At 40.8% G+C, this 14,903-nt stretch overlaps 2 protein-coding genes across 11 annotated transcripts in view; one reads left to right on the forward strand and one right to left on the reverse strand.

Annotated features, from left to right (window-relative positions):
* GSE1 (Gse1 coiled-coil protein) overlaps positions 1 to 2,632 on the forward strand; it is a 432,608-nt gene extending 429,976 nt beyond the window's left edge. For all 10 annotated transcript variants that reach the window (XM_079988700.1, XM_079988694.1, XM_079988696.1 and 7 more), the window contains 3 exons: positions 209 to 475; positions 1,492 to 1,595; positions 1,730 to 2,632. In XM_079988700.1, the coding sequence (XP_079844826.1) occupies positions 209 to 475; positions 1,492 to 1,595; positions 1,730 to 1,864 (506 nt within the window). In that variant the 3' untranslated portion in view covers positions 1,865 to 2,632. The remainder of the gene's footprint in view (positions 1 to 208; positions 476 to 1,491; positions 1,596 to 1,729) is intronic.
* Positions 2,633 to 7,070: 4,438 nt separating this feature from the next.
* Positions 7,071 to 14,903, reverse strand: GINS2 (GINS complex subunit 2). The gene is made up of 5 exons (XM_079988944.1): positions 14,641 to 14,903; positions 11,733 to 11,847; positions 10,780 to 10,879; positions 9,590 to 9,716; positions 7,071 to 8,311 (listed from the first exon to the last, which is right to left on the reverse strand). Exons 1-5 carry the CDS (start codon positions 14,728 to 14,730, stop codon positions 8,186 to 8,188), a joined length of 558 nt encoding a protein of 185 aa, XP_079845070.1. The 5' UTR covers positions 14,731 to 14,903; the 3' UTR covers positions 7,071 to 8,185.

Below are 14,903 nucleotides of genomic sequence, written 5' to 3' on the forward strand. Positions count from 1 at the left end.
CATCCCAGAGCAACAGTGCATTTTCACTAGAGTATGGGTAATCCACACCCTTGATATGTAAGTGGGGAGGTGGGCAATATACTTCAACCATCTTACCTTGTATTGACATAAGTATTTTGAAGTTTGAGCGCAGCTGGTCTTAACACAGAAATTAGTCAAAAGGGACATGCAATGCAGATGTTTTACCTCTTGCAATGCTTCCTTCTAGGAAATGCAGTGGCACACTCCGCAGAGCAGAACCACAAAGTTGATGCCTCCATTCATTATAACATTCCGGAGTTGCAGACTTCAAGTTGGGTGTCTCTGCCACAGCAGAATGGCCAGAAAGACTCCCAGCATAAGGGTTTCATACCCCCAGAGCATGAAAAGGTCTCTGACTCAGAAGAGGAGGAGGAGGAAGAGGAAGAGGAGTATCCCAGACCCAAATGGCAGGGGATTGAAGCCATCTTTGAGGCTTACCAAGAACATATAGAAGGTAAGCTGTACTGATTCAGGAGATCCCTTGCCTCAAGTTGTTTCCCAGTGATGCAAAGGGGAAAAAGTTGGAGCAGGTTATTGCTGTTTACTTTGCTCCAATCTTAGCTATTCCTGTGTGAACATATGCTTATGTGTTCTTTGTCAAGATCAGAAGAGTATTTTGTCCTGGTAAGAAACAGCCTATGCTTTGTGGACACAAAGTTGCCTAGGATCAGTTTTTCCTTTTCTTTTAAGAGATTTATTGTACAGTCAAACCCCGGTTGTCGAATGTAATCCGTTCCGGAAGCCCGTTCGGTTTCAGAAATGTTCGACAACCGAGGCGCAGCTTCTGATTGGTTGCAGGAGCTTCCTGCACTCAAGTGGAAGTCACGTTGGGACATTTGGCTTCCGAAAAATGTTTGAAAACTGGAGCATTTACTTCCAGGTTTTCGGCGTTTGGGAGCCGAAACGTTCGACTGTACTATTTTAAGTTCCTCAGTGCCCTTCATTTCTCGAGAAGCATCTATCATAGTTTAAGACAAGGCAAATTTCAAGATACTTTACAATACTGAGTTTTTAAGGTTAATACAGACTACAGATGCTCTTCACTTCACTTTCACTGGTCTGATTGCCTAGTGTAAGCATGCAACCTCCCAAGAGAGACAGCCACTGCTTGGCTTACCATGCTGTCCGAACGTGGGTTCGTGGTTGAGTTCTCTCCAGGCTAACCATGAGCTTTTTAAATCAAGGTTTGTCCTATTATTTACAGCTCATGGTTTTTCCAGGAGAGCTAAACTATGAGGTTTGGGTTCATTTGACTCAATAAGCCAAACCATGGGTTAGTATAGCAGCAGAACCAGGGCAGGGGAGGAACAAAGCAGCCACACTCTGCTCTCTAGGAGCCTGCATGCTCATGCATTTGCACTAAGCCGTGGTCTGGCTTAGCATGATATACAAACCAGGCCTCTTGCATGAGGTTTGTCAGGAACCTAGCCTGGTACTGAAAAGTGACAAATTGTCTAAATTTGATTGCAGAGCAAAATTTGGAACGACAAGTGCTGCAAACCCAGTGCAGACGCTTGGAGGCCCAGCACTACAATCTCAGTCTGACTGCAGAACAACTATCGCATGCTATGACGGTGAGTGTGGATTCAACATCAATTGCATCTCAGCTCTAATGTCATTTTTTCTGTTCTGTGCTTCAGGAACAAAATCCATTATTGTGGTTATACTAAATCATGTTACTTGAAATGTCTCTTCTCTTCCTGTGCAGGAACTAAGGAACCAGAAGCAGAAGATTGTCTCTGAAAGGGAACGACTTCAGGCCGAACTAGATCACTTGAGAAAGTGCCTTGCGTTGCCTGCAATGCAGTGGTCTAGAAGTTACTTCAAGGGGTATCCCAGGTGACACTCCCTTGTACTAGGCCGAACATATAGTATAGAAATAATAATCTATTTTATTACCTGGAATATTTAATATTTTTCACTGGGAGGTTTGAAGCTTAAAAATAAAAGAGAATGTGCCATGCATGGAGCAATGGACCGTGGAATCCAGGAATATCCAAACCCATCTCTTGAAAAGATGCAACTGAATCTTTTTAAGCCTGCGAGTAACTTGCTTAGAAGGACTCTAGTTTTGGTTAAATTTGAAAGGGTTATTTTCCTTCTGCTTCCTCTTCTGCCTTTTTAAAATACTGTTTTTAATCCAGAGATTCCACCAATGACACTAACATCCATCTCCCGTTGAAGGGGCCGGGATTATCTCCATACATATGCTCCTTTTTGTTGCCATATAAGTTCAATTGCTATACTTTGGAATCTGCCCATTTTATTTCTGAAATACAGTTTCTCAATCCAAGAGGAGACAAGGTACACATCAGTTTTTGTTAGAATGAACTGGATATTTTGGATATAGAAATAATTATCTGCAGAGTAGTACGCCTAGCAGAAGAAAATGCAGCTTCCAAACTTGACTTCCCATGCATCTATCAGCTTTTTGCTGGAAATGCATTTCACTTGAAAAATAAAAGTGAATAAATAAACTGAAGGTACCTTTTTATTACTGGGGAGGGGAGGATGTACAGAACAGTGATATACATACAACACACACAGATTATGTACCCCAGTGGGTAGAATTTTCATACAAAGATTTTACAATTAAAGAGTGAAAAAGGTGCTTCAGCCTTGTACTGTGTATATATTTAAAAATGTTTTGTATGTTTTTATTACTTTAATTATTGTTATAAAAAGCTTGCCATTTTCAATATGTTTCTGCTTTTTTTCTTTTTGGCAAAAAGATAGCTTGCTTTTAGTGTTTGTACTGCTGCTGGTCAGGACATAAAAAAATATTGAAATGTTTTTTTTAAAAGAATTTTAAGGAAAAAGCTTTCCACTGGGGCACGTGCTATCACTTAGGCATTTTGCGATGCATAGCACCAGTTTCTGGTACAGTAGATTCTCCTGCGCAACTGGAGTGTCTTTTCCCCATTTCCCCCTGCCCTGCTACCCCCTTTTTCTTCAAGCACTTGGAATACTGAATGTTATATGATCTGTTGCTATTGAGAGAAGATCTTAGGGACTACACTATCAACGTTAGTGGACAATAATTGGCTTTGTTCATTTAACCAACACCACTCAAAATCGTAGCACTAGCAGCATCTATTATGTGAGGCTTCCAAAGAAGGAAACATTATTCCAAAAACAGCAAACAGTTAATACAAAGGAAGAAAAATACTGTGATCTGTGCCTGAAGCTGTCTGTTTCCAACCTGCTTCATATACAGACCCAGTAGCACAGAAGCTACTTCTGGCACAGTGTGACCCTATTCCACAAGAATGCGTGTGTACATGAGACCATGAGGGTAGATTTCATGGGTCTTTCATACCTGACTGCCAGTGCAGTTTGCATAGCGTTCAGTTGGCTTACCCACATGGTCATGTTATTCACATGCCATGCACTCTTGAAGCAGGAGGGTCACATACACTAAAAATAGGTCCCAGGCTCCTAGGTCCAATGTGTTGGGGGCCCTCAGCCTTGTACTAAACCCAGGTAAGAGATTTTTTTTTAAAAAAAGTTTTACTCAAGTCATGTCTTATTTGGCCCATGTAGCTCCTGCCAAAATTTAGGACTCCTCTGACTGGTTATCAAGAGCTAGTTTGGATTAGTGTTTTCTTTCCATATTTAAGTATTAAACAACATTTTCATACACAGTCCTAGCAGGTGGTTTTGCTATCCTTCCTTATAATCCATGCATTTAAATTTTAAATTGGCAGCACTAGAAATTAAAGGCAAGGTGGATAAGCCAGACATCCATTCACCAACTGATTTGGTCGGCAAACATGCTCTAAAAAAGCTCAAAGCTTTGATTTTTAAAGCCTCGCCTGACAAAGCAGGTTCTCCCTTTGCTTTGTTTATCAGTCTGGCAACACCAGTCTTTTGTGATGTATGGAAGCACTGTTAGATTAATCTACGTCCCTTTAAGGGAAGCCTAGAATCAATATTATAAAGGATCAGGCACATTATTTTATGTGCACTGATCTTTCACACTTGAGGGGATTATATACACAAGCAAGGCCCAGCCCTCCCAAGTTTAAATTTGTTTCCCCTTTGCCTTAACTATTCAAGGCCTCACCAACCAATATTTGCAGAATGTGTGGCAAAAGCACAATAGTTTGACCAAGAATATATTATAACCCGGGGATTTGTAGCACCTTTATAGTCAAGGTTCACTGAATTTTGTCAGCCTTTTTGCATTTTATAATTTTAGTAGCTGATGTGCAATGCTTTTTGCTGTTGCTATTAAAAATTCTCTTTCCCCGAATAATGACAATGAAAGGCAAGCGGGTGTGCTCTTGTAGGACTCTACAGTGGCCAGATGCAAAGTAAAACAAAGCTTCTATCCTTTTAAATAGCTGCTTAGAAGTAAATTCAGCTGGTGCAGTTTCCTCACCACTGTGTGACAAACCTACACCTGCCACAATTCCCTTTTCTATGCAACTCTTAAGAATACCAAAGCCCTGACCAGCCTCCAGAAGAAAGTTTATCTATTATAACAAGAAACCTAGAGCAAATTTATGGACCTGTGTGACACAATGTCCTCTTCCTGAATGCAGAAAGAGATTTTTTTCCCCATATTAGCAAGTGATCCTTCAAACAGCTAAAGCTGCCAGTTTCTGTAATAGTATTCTGAATATCCTTCCCTGATGTACTGAGACAATCGGCTCTATTGGAGCATGAAAGAAAAGAGCAGAAAAATGTAAAAGTCACTCATATTCCCCCCTCTGAATGATGTTAGGTCATTATCACCCATTTGCCTGCAAAGGAAAAAAAATACCTGATTGTCGTTAATACTATTTCATTCCATAAAATAGGTTTTGCCAAAAAAAGCAGAATACAAAATTATACCTTAAAAACTTGTTTTAGTCACACCCCCTTAGGTCAGCTGAAAAGTATCAAAAAAGGGACCACAGGAAAACTCAGTTTGCAGTAGTTTCAGTGCTCATTCTGGCCATTCAGGTTACAATATATGACCAGAGTAAAGTATTTATGTGAAGTATTGACAGAAGGCAACAAGCTGGCATTGTCAGATAAACCTAAGGTGTGGTGGTAATGTAGAAAGTCATAGTTTAATTAGGAAGGTGTTACGGGAACAAAGATGGGATAAAACATTAATGGCTCTACTAATTTATTTCTGTCCAAATAATTATACATCCACTTTCAAGCTATCAAGGTTGAGTGTTAACTGAGGGTAATTTGGATGATATTTCCATACCATGTCTATCAAATTGTTGCAGTAGCAGTGTCTTTCAAGTCAGTGTAGATTACAGCTTTTATATCCTAGTGTTGGCAATGGACAGGGGCAGGGAGAGATGGGCATAGAAAGGAGGCCATTGCACTCATTTTTCTAAATGTAATTGCACTATGTGTATCTTTTTTCTTTCAACTGAGCAGAATGTAGGCTAGACTATATGGGAAGATGCTTGCACCACGCTGCTCCAGCTTTTACAAGCCCAACATGTGCTGTTTAAGGACACACATTAGAGCCAATTGGCTTGATTTCTATATATCTACATACAAAAGTAAATAATGAATGTGCACTTACTCAAACTCAGTTGAATTCAAATCCAGATTCAGTGGTACACAAGCTGCCAGATCAGTCACAATTTCCCAATTAGAACAAGCCTGCGTTGTCTGAAATACGTATGTCTTTCCCTCAAACAATGCAAAAAAGCATGAAGGCAGAAAGGTTAGGAGGTGCTAGTATGAAAACTACAGTATCCCATCTTGGAGCAACCCATCTTTCAAAACATTCTCTTCTACAATGATGGGAGTCAATTCCTTCTCCCACCTACCCCATCCGTCCCCAACTTTCTGGCCCACTGCTTAAATTCTCAAGACTACCCCATTTGCTCTCAGTTGCCCCCAGGGCCATGCTGACTGGTTGTTGTTATAAGAGGTGCAGAATTTCTCAAGCAACTAAACACAGAGCATGAAGGGAGAGCAGGAGGATAAAGCCCAGACTGGCTGGGGCAGTTTAGATGCTGTGAGACAAATTAAACCTGTTTTAAGTGTACTTGTTTGAATTTAATGTAATGTAATATATTTGTTGAATGTAGTAATTAGGTATTTATGAATATATTGCTGTAATTTCTGACAACATCCAAAAAATAAAATGTTCCTAAATCATGACAAAGGATTATTTTCCCAGCAGCCCCAGTGGTGGATGGAAACTACACCGACTGTGTATAAATTAAAATTTGAAGTGTTAACTATGCTTAAAGACACAGATCAAACCTTTCAACACAATCTGGCATTTTATACAGTACAGTGATGCCTCGCAAGACGAAATTAATCCGTTCCGCGAGTCTCTTCGTTTTGCGGTTTTTTCGTCTTGCGAAGCACGGCTATTAGCGGCTATTAACGGCTTAGTGGCTATTAACGGCTTAGTGGCTATTAACGGCTTAGCGGCTTTAAGAAAAAGGAAACAAACTCGCAAGAACTCGCAAGACGTTTCGTCTTGCGAAGCAAGCCCATAGGGAAATTCGTCTTGCGAAGCACCTCAAAAAACGGAAAACTCTTTCATCTAGTGAGTTTTTCGTCTTGCGAGGCATTTGTCTTGGGGGGCTCCACTGTATTCACTATGAAGGCATCATACTGCCATTGCCCCAACTATACACTAAGCTAGTTGTTTATTCCCCACTTGGATGAGCAGGCAAGCTAGAAACTTGCAGGGGCTACAACATACACAGCCACCCTAGGACATGAATTCCAAAAGCTAGCACTAAGCTGAACTAGCTCACAAGTCAGCACTAAGTAATACTAGAGAGCACAAAATATGGCAGAAGATGCTATTGAAGGAACAAACAGTTATATTCTCCCATTACAAGCAACATCTAGCACCATCATCAATAATGTTACTTTGTCACTACATAGTTTCTTCCGTGTTGGTGTGAATTTCCAACAAATTTAACCTCTCCTACATTTTTTATATTGCAAATGAAAAAATTAACAGGTTGAGCTTGCACTGGGACTCTGCATTATAAAAATATCAAGCATTTCAAAAAAAATTTTACAAACATTGCACTAAAAAGTACAAAATCACAATACTTTTTGAAGAACTACTTTAATGATCAACTAACTTGCAGACAGCCAGCAGAGGTCAGTGTGTTGCTACCTAAATAATGTACACTTTACTGCAGTCTAGTTAAGAATCTGCCTCATTGCCAAGTGTCAACGTAACAGTATTTGGACTACACACTCCTCTTTATTATTTTCTTCCCTTCTGCCCCTACCAACACAGCTATAAAGGTTACAAACCAGACAGGTTGGAGCACTCACTGTATGACTGAGGGACTGAGTCCTAACAGCCAATGAATACCTACATAATTAAAATGGGGTAGATTCTGACTAGCAAGTGACTGGCTTTAGGAAATTTAGAGCAAAGAATCTACAGCAGAGATAAAATGCAGGTACACAAAACAAATTGATTTACTCTGTGAAAAACAGAAACAAGGCACATGTTCTCGCTTTCCGCAGACACACATACACAAAGCAGTTCACTTCAGTGGTTGCTGACAAAGCAACCAGAGAGGATCCTTTATCTCTTGAGGACAGTTGACAAATAGACTGCAGTAAGTGATATCACAGTGGAAGCACACAGTGCCCTGCTGGAAAGATGGGTTATCACTCCCCAGGCAGGCTCACAGGAGTGCTGTGCAGCCAGGTGTATGAAATAGTCTCACTCTGTCATCTTTCTCAGAGGCATCTGAAAATAAGGGCCCACTGAGGAAGTGGATCCTGTGGAGAAGGATCAATTCATTTTCTTCTAGTTTTAAGACTGAGAGTAAAGCAATCCAACAAAGTAGCAAGACAACTGCAGAGTTGCAGCCAATTCACCTTGGAATGACAGTCACACAGGAGCTGAGAGGACTGTTGCACAGGATCATCTGTTTGCTGAGGAGAGCTATTGTCAAAAAAAGCTGTGCATCCCAATTGCTGAGGATAGATACAAACCCCTGTGTTGCTGGCAGATTGGATCAGCCTTAGTTTTCCAATATTTGTCCACAAAAGGATATGTTATACTGAACCTTCCCCTGACATCGTCTTTGCCTTCAATACAATCTTATAACAGTACTGGAGACCAATATTTTACAGAGGCAGCTGCCTAAAGCTCAGGAAAAACTGTTGAGAAGCAGAACGTCAGAATGTATTTCATGGAAGATTTCGATTGTCAGAAGTCCTGAGACTGGGAACTTTCTCCAGGCTGGAGATTTGTACGGAGCTTGTACATATGATCTAAAGCTTGAGTAAGGAAAGCCCCAGTAGTGTTGATCTCCATTAGAGTCAGATTATCCAGCTTATAAGAGAGAAGGAACAAATGTTACAAAACAATAAGCACAAGATTTGTAAAAAAAAAATAGTTATGTGGTCACGTAAGGAATAACAGAATCTGGTTGTACCCCTCAATAGTTTCAGTAAGCATGTTTCTAGTTCACATAATTGCAAGGCCAGGGCTTAGTGACATTTATGCATAATCTTCCAAAAACATGTAAGATTAGATTGTGTTTTTATTGACTGGGGCAAGAGATCCCCTAGTTTCATTTACCCCAAGGATGGTAAACCTGTGACCCTTTAATTGTTGGACTCTCAGCTCCCATCATCCATGAAAATTGGCACATTGCCTGGGGCTGATGGGAGGTAGAGTCCAGCAACAACTAGAGGGCCACAGGTTCCCCATCCCTGATTTATACATTTATTTCCTCCTAAATTCTCAGTCTTGAAAATTGTCTCCAAATACTTCAAACAGGACTACAGCAAAGATAGCCTACTAATCCAGTCCAGTTGTTGTGTTCCATGTAGAATTTCTGCTCAGAGAATTTGAGAGAAGGGGGTAGTAATGGGACACCAGCCACATGAAAAAATCCTGCAGTGCAGTCTTCCCCAACCTGGCTCCCTTGAGTTGTTTTAGACTACAGCTACCATCAGACCTAGCCAGCCTGACAAACAAACAAACAAACAAACAAACAAACAAACAAACAAACAAACAGGGATGTGGTAAGAGTTGTAGTTAAAACATCAGGGTTGGGAAAGGCTGCTGTAGTATCTGAACTGTTTCACATACATACATGATATTTATACAGTATATGTCCCAACATCCTGATACGGAACCAAACTAGAAAATAGGGTGGTTTCGCATAATACAGATTAAGGGACCACATCTACAAATGTGCACAAGTATTTCAAGAATAGACTTGCTTCATGCATCTGAGCAGCAAGAAGATGCATTTGACTGGAGCTCTCTAGTGCTGTACATAATGGCAAGATCAATGCATATCATCATTCAATAAGTAAGATTTAGTGCACAGTTGATTCATAACATTCAAAGCAAAATTGCAAACATTCATGCAAAAGACTATACAATGCTTGCAAGTATAAATCAGTGTCAGAAGAGCAGCAATCAAAAAACACAAAAAAACAGACCTGCTGCCGCCATTTCTTGCTAACTAGGAAACCATTGCCACTTTCACTATCAATTTTAGATGACTCCCACAATACACTGCTTGAACATGCACTAGTCATATATTTTCATGTACTACACTACAAAACTTAGCAACTCATCACAGATTCCTCTTACCCTGGCATGAGCTTCCTGCTGTCTAACAAAGCTATCAGCAGACAACCGGAGTTTTGCAATTCGAGTATCCCAGATATCCTTAACCAATGTTCGGATCTCATCTGCCTTTGGAATATTGTCCACAGCACTAATGGAGAAGGGAAAGTTATCAGAATGGGTGAAGAACTGTACTTCAGTGGTAGAGCATCTGCTCTGAATGCAAATGGTCCCAGATTCAATCCCTGGCACCTCTAGGTATTTTATAAATATTTCAAAACTACCTTCCACTATACCATCACAACATATTAAAACAGCACTACATATTCTAAAACTAATTAAAACATATATATTGTCCACTAGCATCTTAAGAGACCAACTAAGTTTGTTCTGGGTATAAGCTTTCGTGTGCATGCACACTTCTTCAGATACCTGTGTGTGCATGCACACAAAAGTTTATACCCAGAACAAACTTAGTTGGTCTCTAAGGTGCTACTGGACAATTTTTATATATATATATATATATATATATATATATATATATATTGACTGCGTCAGACCAACACTGCTACCTACCTGAATCTAAAACATTAATGTGAAATAGGCAAGATAAGAAAGCCACTGCCAATCGGTGCAGAAAATACTGAGCTAAATGGACCAGTGGCCTGACTCTTTAAAAGGTAAGCTTCCTAGAATAGGCTACAAAAGAACAATTGTCACTTTGTATGCTCATTTCATAAATTGCTGGACATAAGCAATATTCATCAACTTCTAAAGCAGTTGTTATTTTCCCCATATCTGAAGCTACAAAACACTGGATGAGCTGAATTCTACATTACTGCAAATGAGAATATTGAACTCTGTGTCAACCTAGTTTTGAAGCTAAAGGTTGCAGAAGAGAGATATACTGCCATTACAACAAAAGTTAAGCACCATACTAATAGATGCAAACATCTGCATTTGATAAGCACTCTGGACAATGTTCATTTAATGTTCCCTTCTGGCTGTCATTCTCTCATATATAAAATTCATCATCATCTAGATGAAATCTAATGTGACCCTAAATGGTTTGTTCATATTAGAACTGTCAACTAGAAATCTTGCCAGTGAGGATTCCTTGGAATGATTTGGCTTTTAACTGTAAGCTACCCTGAGCTAGGCAAATACATTGGAATATCAGGATACATTTTCTAAATCAATCAAAAAACACTCACTAGTTCAGCAACAACTTTGTTAATTCCATGTAGAATGGGCTAGGCATTGGAGTGAAAGTATCTTCCTTGCGCTCCTGATCCCGAATTTGCTCCAGTTTATCTAGAAAGTGATCAAAAAGAGATATGGTATACAAAGAACTAAATGCTGTAATTTCCTGCTTCCAGCAGAAATAAATCTTGCAGGAACAACCACTTCATCAATACACTGCATAAAGAGGAGACAGCATTCCCATGGAGGAGCTTCAGCAATGAAAAGTTATTAACAGGAATCTGTTAGTCTAGCTAGCATGCTGTCATGTTCGGCAACAGTACTAGGGCTCCTAAAGAAATCAGCACCTCTATTGTGAAGACATTCTCCATCAAGACTCAAAAAGCCTGGTGTGATAATAGCACAAGTTGGCAAGTTAGGTAGAGTTGTGCTTAACATGAATGAGCAAACATCTCACTACTATAGACCTTTGTGAACAAACATAATGATTTGCCATGAAAACACATATTTGAAATCAAAGTTAAAGCACACTAATATAATCATAATTCTTGATGTCTTAGAATTCACTTGTTAAACTTATTTTTTTATATTGTTGTAAACAGTTGATATATTTTTGATACAACAGTGTGTGTAAGTGTGTAATATGTGTGTGTGTGTGTGCACGCGCCTATATCACATATGCTGAAAATAGTATAGCTTTCTATTTTTGAAAAAAGTATGTTATTTTTAAAACATTAATAAGAAGTTAAGAACTTTAGAAACTGTAACATTCAATCAGAATTTTAAAAACCTATGCTGAGATGCTGTGATAAATGTGGATGGATAGCCAGGTAAACAAATTTTAAAAGCAATTAAAGATATTCTAGCAATTGAGAAACAGTAACTTCAACTCAAGCAGCAAAAATCCAACTCCTATGAGAGGCCACTCACAGTTAATAACTTACTTGCAGGTGATAGTTCTTACCTACATCCATCCATTCTGGAGGTATAAGTCGACACTTCTGTCTTTGCTTTAGGTTGATAGCCAGCCAGAGAGGCACATCCACAGGCAGCCCAGGATTAAAGGGACCCAAGTCCCCCTAAGTGAGACATTCACAATGAGGTGCATAAGAAGCTGCCTTGTATGTAGCTCAAGGACTTGGCACTGCAGGGGAGAAACTATCCACCTTTTCATACATGAGTTTTTGCCAGCCCTGCCTAGAGATGCTTAGGAATAACACCTCAAACCTTTTGAATACAAGAAGAGAAGAAGAGTTTGGATTTGATATCCCGCTTTATCACTACCCTAAGGGGACGCGGGTGGCGCTGTGGGTTAAACCACTGAGCCTAGGACTTGCCAATCGGAAGGTCGGCGGTTTGAATCCCTGCAACAGGGTGAGCTCCCATTGCTCGGTCCCTGCTCCTGCCAACCTAGCAGTTTGAAAGCACGTCAAAGTGCAAGTAGATAAATAGGTACCGCTCCGGCAGGAAGGTAAATGGCGTTTACGTGCGCTGCTCTGGTTCGCCAGAAGCAGCTTAGTCATGCTGGCCACATGACCCAGAAGCTGTACGCTGGCTCCCTCGGCCAGTAAAGCGAGATGAGTGCTGCAACCCCAGAGTCGGCCACGACTGGACCTAACGGTCAGGGGTCCCTTTACCTTTTACCTTTAAGGAGTCTCAAAGCGGCTAACATTCTCCTTTCCCTTCCTCCCCCACAACACACACTCTGTGAGGTGAGTGGGGCTGAGAGACTTCAGAGAAGTGTGACTGGCCGAAGGTCACCCAGCAGCTGCATGTGAAGGAGTGGAGACGCGAACCCGGTTCCCCAGATTGCAAGACTACCGCTCTTAACCACTACACCACACCATACAAAGCATGTATACCACCACAAGGAAAAGTCATAAGTCCTTTTTTTTTTTTTTTTTTTTGCAATTCTGATCTCTTTAACTGCTTGTTAAGCTTCATTTCTGGGGAGAAGTGACTAAGCTGAATTTTCAGGGAATAATTCAAAGCTATATTATAATTAAGCTGGTCAATGGTCCATATAGCACAGCACTGTCTACTGGAGCAGCCAATGTGTTTCAATTCAGATATAGCTATATTCTCAACGACCACAAATAGGTTATTCCCTCATTTCATCTGAGATGTTTATTCTTTAATATATTCAAAAGACATGACCATGTATGGAGGACTGCAGGAGAAACGGGAGTCAGGAAAAGTCATTATCAACCTGCTCCCTGTCTCCCCTACAATACAATCAACTGTCTTGTGGGAAATATCCTGATGGTTTTGAAAATGTTGATATTGCTTGTTGTTTTTTTAAAGTTGTTTAATAATGTCTTTAAAGCCACCTTCAAAGGATTTGTATCCTAAAATGTGGGATAACTGCAACACACATTATTACCCTACTATAGCAAAAAAAGAATATGTTTTGCAACACCCAAGTACAGTCATGGGGAAAAGAAAGTACACCCTCTTTGAATTCTGTGGTTTTAAATGTCAGGGCAAAATAACATCTGTTTCTTAGCAGGTCTTAAAATAAGGTAAATAAAACCTCAGACGAACAACAAAACATATTACACCGTGTCATTATTTAACAAAAATAAAGTTAAAATGGAGAAGACATGTGTGGAAAACTAGGTACACCCTTACTGCTTCCATAGGAATTAAGAGGCTAAGTAGCAGACAGGTGCTGCTAATCAAATGCCCTTCCTTAACTGATCATCAGAAAATGTGACCACCTCTACAGATGCTGAAGTTTTAGCCATTTGCTGGTCTGGAACATTCAGGTGTGATTTAAAACAATGCCAAGAAGGGAAGACATCCCAATTCATGGCTCTTGCACTGGCATATAAAGCCCTAAACAATCTGCAGTCCCAAAATAAAGAGCACACCCTCCCTAATAAACCTGTCTTAAGATATGCAGGAAAGTCCAGCAGGCTGTTTTACCATCCTGTTAAGCTTGTGGGGTGGTGGTACATGGAAGGAGCTTCTATGGGATGGCCCCCAAGTTGTGGAATGTACTCCTTTCAGAGCTGCATCTAGCCCCAGCAGAGACCAAGTCCAGCATACCGCTCACTCTGCAGTGTTGCTGATGGTTTTGCGTTCGTGTTTACAATCTATCGGTGTTGTTATGCAGCACGATGCGGCTAGTGTGTTGTTTAAAGCAGTATGCAACTTTGTATTGGGACTGCATGGTGAAAAGTAAACTAAAAAGCCGTAACAGATTTATTAGTGCTGTAGCCAACGTTAAGTCATACACACAGTAGACCTGCTGAAATTAAAAAGGCAATAAACAGATGCAACTTGGATCCATTAATATCAATGGGTCTACTCTGAGTAGCACTTCGTTGGCTACAACCCTGTCTTCCAAAGCGACGTAAGGCTCACTTTTTATTGCTTAATATGATTTGAATAAAAATGACTCTTGCGCAATGACAATGTACTGATAATTTCAAATCCTTCATTTTTTAAGCGTTTTGTTTCGATAAGGTGCTAGGAGTCGTGCGTTTTTTCACTGCTTCTTCCCTCTTTTCAAGAGCTGCCTCCGTTATTCAAAGGCGAGGAATAAGCAGTAATATAACTAACTACTATTGGGTGTGCTTTTCCCCTGCCATTTTTTTCGTTCGAGGTACTTATTAGCGGAATATATAGCACAACTACACCGTTAACAAAACATTACTATTAATTAACCGCAAGCCCCCGTCCCCCGCTCCATGATTTCGTCTTTTAAACGCTGATCTCCCACCCCACGCCGACCGCCCCACTTCTTTCTAATCCCCTTTGCTTCCATCCCATAATGTTCTCTTCCTCACACTTCGACCTCAGTCGGCTTTTCATGACTACCCGCCTCCGACGTCCGGCCAGCCGGGCTCCCTCCGCCGCCGACCCACCCCAATGAGGTAAATCCGGTCCATGCTGAAGTTGGGTATGATGGTGACCAGCTCCTGCTCGGCCAGGAACTCGGCCTCGGCGGGATCCATCGGAAGGCGAAAAGAGGCGACCTGGCAGAAGCTAGGCCTCACACCGCCCCGGGAGCACCGTGAGGGGAGACGGCGGAAGAAGCAAAAAGCGCGCCGTTTCAGCGCTCGCGACCACGAGACGCTGAGGTGACTACGCCTCTCATTGGTTGAGGGGGGGGGGACAAGCTCCACCC

Source organism: Podarcis cretensis (assembly GCF_951804945.1).
Source record: "Podarcis cretensis genome assembly, chromosome: 8".
Taxonomy (NCBI): domain Eukaryota; kingdom Metazoa; phylum Chordata; class Lepidosauria; order Squamata; family Lacertidae; genus Podarcis; species Podarcis cretensis.

What these genes read in the sequence shown, in the direction of transcription:
- GINS2 (XM_079988944.1), bottom strand. Translation starts at nt 14,730, where the DNA reads ATGGATCCCGCCGAGGCCGAGTTCCTGGCCGAGCAGGAGCTGGTCACC. An exon ending in TCCAGAATGGATGGATGTAG is followed by an intron (nt 10,880 to 11,732) that starts GTAAGAACTATC and finishes ATCACTTTCTAG; the next exon opens with ATAAACTGGAGCAAATTCGG. An exon ending in ACAAAGTTGTTGCTGAACTA is followed by an intron (nt 9,717 to 10,779) that starts GTGAGTGTTTTT and finishes CTTCTCCATTAG; the next exon opens with TGCTGTGGACAATATTCCAA.